We start from the raw sequence: 12,652 nt of genomic DNA on the forward strand, positions 1-12,652 counted from the left end.
TTTTAATTTCACATAGAAGAACAGACAACATATTAAAAAGTTAGTTCTATGCAATCCATTGAGCAAGGTGGTCAAAATGTCTAGACTTTAATACTGCTAAATGTTTTAAAAATAAGTGGATGAAAGGTAATATATGGAATATCATACGAGAAATAATTTTTGAAAAAATTGGGTGGCATAGATTTTTTTTAGATCCAATTTTGATATAAACAAGGTTCCGATAAAACTGTCAGGTTTCCATAAACAGGTTTTTTTTTTGGATGCTCAAAGATAGCCTAAACTTTTCTTCACATAGGTCTGTTATTTGGAATAACAAGAATATTGTATATAAAAACAAATCCTTATTTTATAAAAAAAATTGCTATGATAATAATATAATATTGGGTAGGCTGTTATTTAAAGATAATGGTCACCTCTTAAATTATTGTGAATTCCTTAATCACTATAAGATTCCAGTAACTGTTAAGGAGTTTGCAATAGTGCCATACCTAGTGGACTTATTCAACTTTTCTCAGAATATACATCTTATGAAAGTAAGAGGAGAGTGGGGTGGAGAGTGGGGTGATTTGTGCCAGTTTTTACTCAAAGTGACTTTAAAGTGAGGCCATGACAGGCCTTCAACTTAAGGGTGTACGTATATTTCAGGATGTTGTGCATCTCTGAGAACAATAACTTTGGATCTGAAATAAATTGTTTCAGAAATATAGCTTTTGGGAAAAAAGTGGTCTTGTGGCACAACTTGTCCCTGGTGCGGGGTAAGTTGTGCCTTTAGGTAAAATAAGTTGGGGTAAATTGTGCCAGTGATTTCTGAAATAAAACAGAATATTTGAATGTTATGAACTGTAATGCTATCTTAAAGCAAGACAAATTCAATACACAATTACTCATTTAAGGTTTATTTAGATATTGTCACTCTATTAAACTGTTGGAATAAGTCATATTTTGTAGTTTTTGGAAAAACACAACTTAAATACACGATATATGATATTTCTGAATAATTTCAGGCAAAGTGGCTTTGACAATAGATGCCTGTTGACATACACAGAAGCTGTCTGTCAATTATGTAATATATAAGAATAAAGTGATTAGACTAATTTCTAAACATCCTATTGTGATTTGGCCACTTAAAAACTTAATAAAACTTCTCTTTAATAACAAAACTGAAATCAATGTTAGCTAAATGAAACAAATGGCAGGTAGGCCTAAGTCAAACACTGATGAGGCATGTCCATCTCCTCACTTCTCCAGTTTATCCTCTGTGAGTATGTAGGTCTAGGTGGTCTGGATCTGGCCTACTATTTAACATCCCACTTGTCAATACTGCAGGGGAATATAAACTTATGCTGTCTTATGGCTGTACCAACAAGATTTTGGGGTGTGGGTAGTTTATTGAGCACATCACCTCTGGCAAAACTTAACCCAGGCCCTTTGGCACAAATCACATCAGACCTACAAAAGTCTGAACAATTAGCATGATCCAGCAGATAAAAGCTAACATTATGCTAACTGTGTAGACTCATTGTGTAGCCTGCTAAAGCACTAAAACGTGTGAAATATTTTCAAAGCTATCTATAACACTACAATCAAAAAACCTTAATCATAGAAATTTTACTTTTAAAGGAAAAAAACTGTTTTTGGAGCTAAAAAGTGCTTACCTAGCATGCCATGTGTCTCTCTTTTTTTGAGGATACGTAAAAGTGATGGTTTTTCAAAATTATGTGGTCACATGACTAATTTCTTTTATGCTTTTCCAGAAACAAGGGGTGGAACTACTTCCTACCTGGCACAAATCACCCAACTCTCCCCTAAATATTCTAGAAACTTTATATAGAAATATTTGCCTAATGTAAACCATACTGGAATTCCTTATATAGTCAGATTGAATGGAAAGAGGTTTGGAGTCTATAAATACTGTCTCACCAATAAGGTTAAAGAAGTTATATATTGGTTCATTTAATTTATCCAGTGAAACAAGTAGTCTCCAAATTTTAGAGACATGGAGGTTACCTGTATTTTTTTGGCAAATTGGAATCCATAAAACATTTATTTTATCAATGTATATTTACTCAGTCTTTCTGGATTGATGTGGAATACTTGATATTCAAACTCACAAAATAAAAAATTTAGTTATTGTCTTATTGATTATATAGGCCAATGGTAAAATTTCATACATAAACAAAAATGGCAAATAACAAACCCAACAGCATATTATTTAGAACAGAACTTAGAACTAAAGAATGTTGAGACTCACAAAAATACATATATTTCAAAATATGGAACATACATACATTAACACTATCTTTCCTGAGGTAATAACTATAACAACATTCACTTCTTATGCAATTTATATGCTATCAGGATTTATTAACTTAACTAAAACAAAAATAAAAATACACTACACGTCTTAAGTTGCAAAAAAAAAAATATATATATTGAAAATCATGCTTTGACAATAATGGCTAATGGATGGCAACACTGATCAATATCTATTGCTTAGAAAATGTAGACAAATGTATATATTTGGAAATGTATTTGGTTATTTGGATTTTTAAAAGATTTTTAAATTAACGTTCAGATAAATAAAAAATTATGTAGAAGGGCTGTTTGTTCATGTTAACTAATGAAGTTAACCAGTGCAAGAATTTTTTCTGACTCTAAATCAAATAAAAGTCACATACTCTTGAATCTCTCACACTAAAGATCCTGTTTTTATTAAAAGTGTGTACGAGCTATTTCTACGCATATACTATATTTTGTGTAACTGTTTCTTTAAGAGATTGTTGGTCCTATGGTCAGCCACGTATCGCCACGTATCTGCGCGTGCGCATCCGCGTCAGTTCCGGGCTGCGTGCGTAGAGGTGCGCTGTGAGATCAACATCGGACAGCAGCTGTTTTAATAACATTTACTCTATACCTGCCCTGGAGAGTCCCAGCTTTAATTGACCTTAAATTCTGACGATCAAGCTGTAGATTATTATTACTCACGTAAACACGAAGAAAGATGAATTACCTCTTTGGAGTTATCGGAGGACAACAAACAGGCCCACAACCTACAGGAGCAGAGACAGTGAGTTTCATTTTTTGTTTATGATGATTTGTTTAGTCAAAGTCAATGAAACTTCGTAAATATTGAAACAAAAAGCAATGAGTGAGTTTTATGCTGTTTATTTAATTATAATCTGTAATTGCATCACATTGCTATGCATTGCACAAATTAGCACTTTTTATGTGTGTGTGTAATGTTTATGTGTAGGCATTATGAGTTCATTATTGTTTATTTCCAGGTTCAGAGGTTGTGTGACCGTGTGGCCTCATCCACCCTGTTGGAGGATCGAAGAGATGCTGTCCGAGCCCTCAAGTCTCTGTCCAAGGTGACCAGCAATTCATGCTTGTCATGTTGATAGAATATGAGTGTTGTGATCAGGTGCTGCTACAGTATATCAGTCCCTTCAGATAATCAGACATGATTATTTCAACAAGATACATTTTTTTGTCATCATTTATTCAAGTTATATGACTATACAATTAGATGTTATAAGCAAGTAATTAACATGTTAGAGTTTGGAGTTGATAGTATATTTTCCTTCAGTTTATGGAATTAGCAAAGTTCTCAAATTCCACTGTGATATATTTATGTACATTTTAATATTGGCAAATATATACTCATAATAGTGATCAAAAAAGATGTCCAGCTTAGTAACTCGAGGCTCAATGCAAATAATTTTTTATACTGGCCTGGTCGGGCCAGTGGTTCAGGTTTTCACTTGCCCTGCCAAAATTTTCACTAGCCCTAAGAAAAAAGATTTCAGTTTCTCATATTTTAAATAATAATAATTCAAGTCAAATATAATTGTATACATTTATACATTTTGTTCATCATATGTTAAAAAAGACATATCATGAAAATCTGACTTTTTTCCATGTTTGAGTGCAATAATTGAGTCCCCAGTGCTTCTATCAACCTAGAAAATGTGAAAAAGAACAAAGCAGAAAATTTGGTAATTGATTTTTGGCTCCCCTTGTGATGTCATAAGGTGATAACACAGCCCCTTAATCTGCACTATTCATTCATGGCAATGCCATTTAGTGCAGAGATTATCTTATTTGCATTTAAAAGGAAACACCCAAAAACGGCATATTTAGCTCACACCTACAATTCTAACATGCTATAGTAAATTATCCATATGGTATTTTAATCTAGAACTTCACAAAGGTACCCTGGGGACACCAAAGATTAATTTGACATCTTAAAAGTCTTGTGAAATGTCCCCTTTAAGACAATTTCCTATTTTAAATATAAACTCTTGATTTTGAAATTTCACAATACTCTCATTAGGCTCAATAGTTCCAGTTATATCAGGATTAACTGTGCACAGAAATGGAGAACTCGTATTAAAGGAATCTTGTTGTAAGGAAGATAAAGAACTTATATTAATAAAACTGTGTTGATATGTTTCTCGATGCGTTTAAAATTCTCTTCATTCATACATCTCGCCATTAAGTTCAGTGAACCCTTTTACACACTAGGGTTGGGCGATGTCCCCTAAATTGGCAGTTGACAATGGTTACGTTAAATCATCGTGATGGACGATGATATCGTTAGGTGGGGAGGTATTTTAATTTTTCGTTATTATATAATTATTATTTGTTATTTTACTTCATTACTTCCACTTAAGAAGAGTTGTGAACTTTTTATTTAAATGTATATCTTTACATAAATAATTTGTTGTATTTATAAAAGCTATAATTTCGTTCTTTTTCTAACCCAACTAATGACTCTTTCCAATAGGATGCACAATTTCTGGCCAGAAACATTGAAATTTAAACATGGTCTGTTTATGTAAATCCCGCGTTTCAGTCGGAGTGTTGTTCCCGTTTTATTGTTCTTGACGTTCGCTGAATTCTGGGTTTATGTCTTAATCTGCAGCTACAGTGCAGTATAGCCACAGACCTATGTAACAATGAGCACAATCTCCCGAGACACTACAATAGGCTACTAATAATGTATTCGTATGGGCTGTTTTCTTGTACAAAATTAAATATTTTAAGTTAAATGTCAAAAGGCAAGATTCTAACAATGTCAAGATCAAATGCCTGACAGGATATTTTCACAGACTAACACACGTCACGTCTCAGGCGTAGACTACAGTATTTAAAATAGCATATATGCATTAGTTATATTTTCAATTTAATTTAATTAATTGTTTATATCTTTATATCATAATTGTTTATATCTTTAAATTTTGATGATTATAATTGACAACTAAGGAAAATCCCAAATTCAGTATCTCAGAAAATTTCTTAAGACCAATACAAAGAAAGGATTTGTAGAAATCTTAGCCAACTGAAAAGTATGGACTAGAAAAAAATAAACATGTACAGCACTTAATACTTAGTTGGGGCTCCTTTTGCCTGAATTACTGCAGCAATGCAGCGTGGCATGGAGTCGATCAGTCTGTGGCACTGCTCAGGTGTTATGAGAGCCCAGGTTGCTCTGATAGTGACCTTCAGCTTAGGGTTGTGCCGATGGACGATATCATCGTCCATCATGATGGTTGATTGACATCACGATGGAGAGATTCTGTCGTGATGCCACGCCCCCACCCTCTCCGCTGCGAGTCGACATACACTAACTCTTCTATAGACTGTAGTTAACCTAAAATCTTTGCTGGAATTGCTCTATAATTTAAATTGAAAATAAAACTACTGCATATATGCTTTTTTAAATACTGTAATCCGGCCATTCCCAAACTGTGGTCCGCGGACCACTAGTGATCCGTGAGGGTACTGCAGGTGCTCAGTGTAAAGGCAAAATAAGAATATGTATATTTTAATATACAAACTCGTTCATACGTAAACTGAACGTACTGTACTGTATTACTGCCTAATGAACGTTACTGTGAACTCATTCATTCTGGTGCCTGTGAACGGCACGCTCTCTCAGTTTAACGTCGTTCAAAATGTTAACGATTAACATAGGCTGCTAACGCATATTCCGGATCTTGAAATATACTTTGACTAAGCTCACGCTATTTAACGTGCATGTGTGGTGTGCAATACCTGCGAGTTGTCATACACGCAATGCCTCGCAGCGCTTCTCGCCCGGGGTGCGACCCCCACCCAACTAGCCTTTCAAGGTATGTGCAAGCAAATACAAAAATTAAAAGACAATGCCAATGTAAACCCTGGTTGGATAAGGATTTAAAGTTGGATATGAAGATGAATCTGACGCATTAAGCTTCAGTGTTAAAACTGATCAAATAATTGCTGTCTGTGGTGGTTCTATATGGGCTATAATGGCAATCATTTTAAAAAAAATATGGGAAAAAATAACTATAAATTTGTTCATTTTTGGAACTGTGAACTAGTTTAACATTTTCAAATATGAACTATGAACTGAACTAATTCATTTTAAAATTTGTGAACTGTGAACTAAACTAGTTCATGTAGAAAGTGAACTTTCCCAACACTGAGAATATGTATATAAATAATACTGATATAAGGTTAAGAAACATGTTGTACTGATGTGATGACCAGTTATAGTTTTACTGCTAGTAAGACTATTTAGATGTGCAGGACTTTGTGTAGACATTTTATAATAAGTATTATGAGGTGGTCCGCGAAAATTCTTGATTACAAATAGTGGTCCACACACACAAAAAGTTTGAAAACCCCTGCTGTAGTCTATGCCGAGACGGGACGTGTGTTAAGTCTGTGAAAATATCCTGTCAGGCATTTGATCTTGACATTGCTAGAATCTTGTCTTTTGACATGTTGTACATTTAACTTAAAATATTTAATTTTGTACAAGAAAACAGCCCATATTAATATTTTATTAGTAGCCTATTGTAGTGTCTCGGCAGATCGTGCTAATTTTTACATAGCTATGTGGCTATACTGCTCTGAAGCGGCAGTTTAAGAACCCAGAATTCAGCGAACGCCAAGAACAAGAAAACTGGAACAACACTCCGACCGAAACTCAGGATTTACATACACAGATCATGTTTCAATTTCGTTGTTCACTTTGTGTAGTTTTAATAAGCTGCGGATGGAAGTGCTGGCTGCTCGCCGCGGTGCTGAAGACCCGCTCTGACGGAGTACTGGTGGCACATATGCACAGAAATTTACGTGCAACCTATTGGAAAGCGCGGAGGAGTCATTGGGTTCGTAAAATAACAAAATTATAGCTTTTAAGTACAAAATAGTATTTATGTAAAAATATATATTCAAATAAAAAAGTGCACAACTCTTCTTAAGTTGAAATAATAAAGTAAAACCATTGCGATGGTTTAACGTAACCATCATCAATTGCCAATCGCCCAACCCTACTTCAGCTCTTCTGCATTGTTGGGTCTGGCATATCGCATCTTCCTCTTCACAATACCCTATAGATTTTCTGTGGGGTTAAGGTCAGGCGAGTTTGCTGGACAATTAAGAACAGGGATACCATGGTCCTTAAACCAGGTACTGGTAGCTTTGGCACTGTGTGCAGGTGCCAAGTCCTGTTAGAAATTGAAATCTGCACCTTCATAAAGTTGGTCAGCAGCAGGAAGCATGAAGTGCTCTAAAACTTCCTGGTATACGGCTGCATTGACCTTGGACATCAGAAAACAGTGGACCAACACCAGCAGATGAGATGGCACCCCAACCTTCACTGACTGTGGAAACTTTACACTGGACCTTAAGCAAGCTCAATTGTGTGCCTCTCCTCTCTTCCTCCAGACTCTGGGACCCTGATTTCCAAAGGGAATGCAAAATTTACTTTCATCAGAGAACATAACTTCGGACCACTAAGCAGCAGTCTAGTCCTTTTTGTCTTTAGACCAGGCGAGACGCTTATGACGCTGTCTGTTGTTCAGGAGTGGCTTAACACCCAGCTAAAACCCATGTCTTGCATACATCTGTGCGTAGTAGTTCTTGAAGCACTAACTCCAGCTGCAGTCCACTCTTTGTGAATCTCCCCCACATTTTGGAATGGGTTTTGTTTCACAATACTCTCCAGGGTGCGGTTATCCTTATTGCTTTTACACTTTTACACTTTTTTCTACCACATCTTTTCATTCCCTTTGCCTCTCTATTAATGTGCTTATATACATGGGTTTCAGCTGGCGTCACTCTCTTGTCTTCCACCATTTTGAGGACCTGAAGTGGTCGCAAAAGAACTAGAAGCTATGCCTTCAATATGTTGTGAGCATCAAAATCGCTATTTTTACAACACTAAGAAGGCTCGACAAAACATGATATTTTGCTCGAAGTATCGCCTGTGTCTCTACACGTGAACTCGAGCATTGAGAACATTGTTTGTGAACAAAGAGTTTACTAAAAAGAAGGTTTTGAACAACTGACTTTGGTTGATTTGGCTTCCGCTCGCCGCCATCTTCCCAGTCTAGATGTATCGATCTGCGAATGGAACGTAAGGAGGGAGGAGAGTAAAGATGGATAGCTCCTTAAGCATAGTTCCATATAAATGCACAGATAATTTGTTGTTTTGTCGCAAGTGAAAAACAATATTGACCTTCTAGTTGAAAAAGGAGCCTCATATGAGATTCATTCATTCGCATTCAGAAATCGATTATTTCCGTCTGGCAGGGATGACGAGCAGACACCATAACAGCCAAAATCAGTTGTACAAAACTTTTTTTTTATTAAACTCTGTGTACACAAACAATGTTCTCAATGTTCGCGTTCATGAGTAGAGATCCAGGTGATACTTCGAGCAAAGTTTCATGTTGTGACGCGCCGCCTTAGTGTTGTAAAATAGTGGTAGTTCGGTAGCAGCGAACAGCGGCTGGAAGAACGTATCGGGGATTGAGTAGGCATCACACCCAAACCAAGGTATATTTTTTTAAAGTCGCGTTTCTTTTCATGACAGTCGAGGTGCGACATGTTGTCTTTCGTAGCCATTTCCCGTATCCATAAGAATCATAGACAGTAAAAGATAAGAAATCCGTAAATCGTAGCAAGCCAGCCAATGCTTGTCAGTAGCCTACTGGTACTCGGTAGGTCCTCAAGATGGCGGCATAACGTAAAAAGTCACATGACTGAAACCCATGTATACAGAGTTCTGTGACCAGCCAGCCTTCATAGACCTTTTTTGTCTTGCTCTCCTTGTGCAAGGTGTCAATGGTTTTCTTTTGGACAACTGTCAAGTCAGCAATTTTCCCCATGATTGTGATAGAGTGTGGCACCAGGTGTCTTTAATATTTAACCTTTTCACAATATTCTAATTTTCTAAGATACTGATTTTGGAGATAAAGGTTATAATTATCAAAATTAAAAGAAATAAACATTTGAAATATATTAGTCTGTGTGTAATGAATTAATATAATATACAAGTGTCACTTGTTGAATAGAATTAGTGAAATAAATAAACTTTTTGATGATATTCTAATTATCTGACTAGCACCTGTACAGATTATTACAAAATGAAATTCTTGCACATGCAAAGTAGTGAGGGGATGCCACTTGTTACAGCTTTGCAAAATTAAACGTTGTTTAGGGTATTTCTATTTGCTAAAATGTTTCATTTGTAATCTAATATTGCCATTTAGAATTAAATAATATTTTATTTGATTGTATTTTTTGTGTATGTATTATTGTGTGTATGTTGGGTTTGCATTAGGGGTTGGGTTGGTTTTAGGGCCTGCCTTCCTTCTTTTTTGGCATTAGCCTGAAGTCACATGCCTGAAGTGGGGAAACTTACAAAATTAGCAGGGTATCAAATATATATTTCCCCCACTGTATTTACAAATTACTAAATATGCACAAAGGTTATTGAGTCAAGGTACAGAAGAAACAAGATATGATCACCAAAATATTTATAACTGTTGTGAATTTATGTTTTATTTCCAGTGAGCTTTTTATGCATTTTTGTATATAAGAATAATTGCCTCATATGCTGTAGTTCGCCATTTTTTTTTTTTATAAATAAGTTGGAAATTTTTAGCATTGTCTCCATTTTGTATCACACACCTCATATTCTGATATGGCATATATGGCATCTGGAGATCACTTTCGGACACTCTTTTATCCTAGTTTTACACTTTATTTTACAGAAATACCGTTCAGAGGTGGGAACAAAGGCAATGGACCATTTGATTCATATACTGCAGACTGATAGGTATGATTAAAACTATTTCAAAGCATTACAATCATTAAATCTTTTTTTTCTTCTTTAGTTGATGTGGCGTGATATGGAGTTTGGGGTTTTTAACACACAATGTGAATTTTTCTTGTTTTTTTTTTTTTTGAAACAGCTCAGACACTGAAATCCTGGGTTATGCTTTGGACACATTATACAATATTGTTTGCAATGATGAAGAGGAGGAACAAGGTATGTTCAATTTTTTTTGTTTTCTAGCTCACTTTTACGTTTATTAGTTTTAGTGTCCAGAAATCGCCTAGAAACCTGTAATTCATGTCTGTTTTCTCAGTCCTAAGTATAACATAATTATTAGGAATGCACCGATAGGATACAGATTTTAGCAAACTATTGATCAATTCCGTTACCTATTTTACTGATATTTGCCACCTTCTCAATTAAAATATTTCACTGTTTTGATCTCGTTATATTAAATTTGAAATAGTTTATTGCTGCATCATTAAATCATAATCATCCAACATGGATTTAATCCATTTAACATTTGTGACCCGTACTTGCAATTGAGTCGGCATGAACAAATTTTCAAAATTTTGACATGTTCTTCTATATAAAAAATGTCAAAACGATGTATGATTTGTCAGTCAGCAAGAGGAAGATAGTTTTCGAGTCTTGACACTTTTATTAACTTTTTTAACATCGATCAGGTCCCAAATAAGGATGCATTGATATCACTTTTTACTGTCTGTAAAAGTTGAAGCATTAAATGAGCATGAGCCTTAAAGGGATAGTTCGGCCAAAAATGATATTAAACCCATGATTTACTCACCCCCAAGCTGTCCGAGTTGCATATGTCCATCGTTTTTCAGACAAACACATTTTCGGATATTTTAGAAAATGTTTTAGATCTTTCAGTTGATTAAATGTAATGTTACGGGGTCCACGACCTTCAAGCCCAAAAAAAGTGCGTCCATCCTTCACAAAATAAATCCAAACGGCTCCAGGATGATAATCAAAGGTCTCCTGAGGGTAATACGCACGGTGTTGTTGTAGAAATATCCATATTTAAAACTTTACAAACTAAAATAACTACCTTCCGGTAGCGACGCCATCTTAGTCAAGTCTGCATTCAGGATGAGAGCTTACGCAGCCTACGGAGGCTACTCTGCTGCTGCTCTGTGAGCCCGCCCTCCGAATTTGTCATACGTCACTAAGAAAAGTGCGTACACTACGCTAATACTCTCTCCTGAATTCAGAGGAGTCTAAGATGGCAGCGCTACCGGAGGTATTTATTTTCGTTAATAAAGTTTTAAATATGGATATTTCTACAACAACACCGCACGGATTACCCTCAGAAGACCTTTGTTTATCATCCTGGAGCCGTTTGGATTTAATTTGTGAAGGATGGACGCACTTTTTTTGGACTTGAAGGTCGTGGACCCCGTAACATTACATTAAATCAACTGAAAGATCTAAAACATTTTCTAAAATATCCGAAAATGTGTTTGTCTGAAAAACGATGGACATATGCAACTCAGACAGCTTGGGGGTGAGTAAATCTTGGGTTTAATATCATTTTTGGCTGAACTATCCCTTTAACCCTGTGGTGGTGCATTAAAAACAAACAAAAATTTAAAGGTGCTCTAAGCGAATTCACACGTTTTAGGCCATAAAACATTTTTTGTTTCATAAAGTAAACATCTCCCCACTATCTGTTAGCTGTCTGTCCTCTGAACACACTGTAAAAAAACGCGGTCTCTGTAGACAGACCAGGCTTCGATAACTGCAAAAAAGTGGTCAAACCTACCACCACGAAACATTACAAATTGTTCCAGCCAATAAACGATGAGAACGATTTGGAAATGGGGTTTGGGCGCTTTCATGACTCGTTCAGAAAGCACGAAAGTAAGGGGGAGGGGAGGAGTTAGCTATGCTCCGTTTTGTTTGATAACACTTCGAATGTCAACAAGAAGGGACGTCACACAGATTCGCTTAGAGCGCCTTTAAGTAGCATTTTTTTCTTTATTTGAATTATTATTGGAGATCGACTATTCAACCATTTGTGCGCATTCCTATTTCATATCAGCTTGAAGAAGCATTATCAGGCATTGGTATCATGACGACAAGAAATCGGTACTGGTATTATTTGCAAAAATCCTGATCGTAGCATTTATTGACACAGCCCTGTTAATGAGGGGGAAGTGAAAATGTGATTTGCACCTTCAAATTAATATAACTCTGGAATTTGGCAGTGGTGCACAGAAATTGCAGCTGCCAGAAATGGCATTATTGGTTTTGGGTCAAAATAAAAACCCAGCCGAAAAAAATGTCGCCCTACCCCTCCCATCCGTTCACAGACAAGTGAGGTGGCGTACACTCCCTTACTTTCTGAGATGTTTGAAGAAGTTATTCAGGTAAGCATCCCGATCCATAGCAGTGTTAGAACAAGTGCAGCCGCACAACAAATAGAGACTTATCTAGCTGCACTACGCAATTCCAGAAGCGACAATCCCCTTAACTGTTGCGCATGCAGAGACCACTTTCCATTGCTTG

General features: G+C 36.0%; 1 protein-coding gene across 4 annotated transcripts in view; it reads left to right on the plus strand.

Moving 5' to 3' along the window:
• Positions 1 to 2,826: 2,826 nt before the first annotated feature.
• The window catches only part of uso1 (USO1 vesicle transport factor), a 55,130-nt gene continuing 45,304 nt past the window's right edge, over positions 2,827 to 12,652 (plus strand). For all 4 annotated transcript variants that reach the window (XM_065254840.2, XM_065254842.2, XM_065254841.2 and 1 more), the window contains exons 1-4: positions 2,827 to 3,067; positions 3,285 to 3,371; positions 10,056 to 10,120; positions 10,257 to 10,333. In XM_065254840.2, the coding sequence (XP_065110912.2) occupies positions 3,002 to 3,067; positions 3,285 to 3,371; positions 10,056 to 10,120; positions 10,257 to 10,333 (295 nt within the window). In that variant the 5' untranslated portion in view covers positions 2,827 to 3,001. The remainder of the gene's footprint in view (positions 3,068 to 3,284; positions 3,372 to 10,055; positions 10,121 to 10,256; positions 10,334 to 12,652) is intronic.

This window comes from Paramisgurnus dabryanus, chromosome 4, assembly GCF_030506205.2.
Source record: "Paramisgurnus dabryanus chromosome 4, PD_genome_1.1, whole genome shotgun sequence".
Taxonomy (NCBI): Eukaryota; Metazoa; Chordata; class Actinopteri; order Cypriniformes; family Cobitidae; genus Paramisgurnus; species Paramisgurnus dabryanus.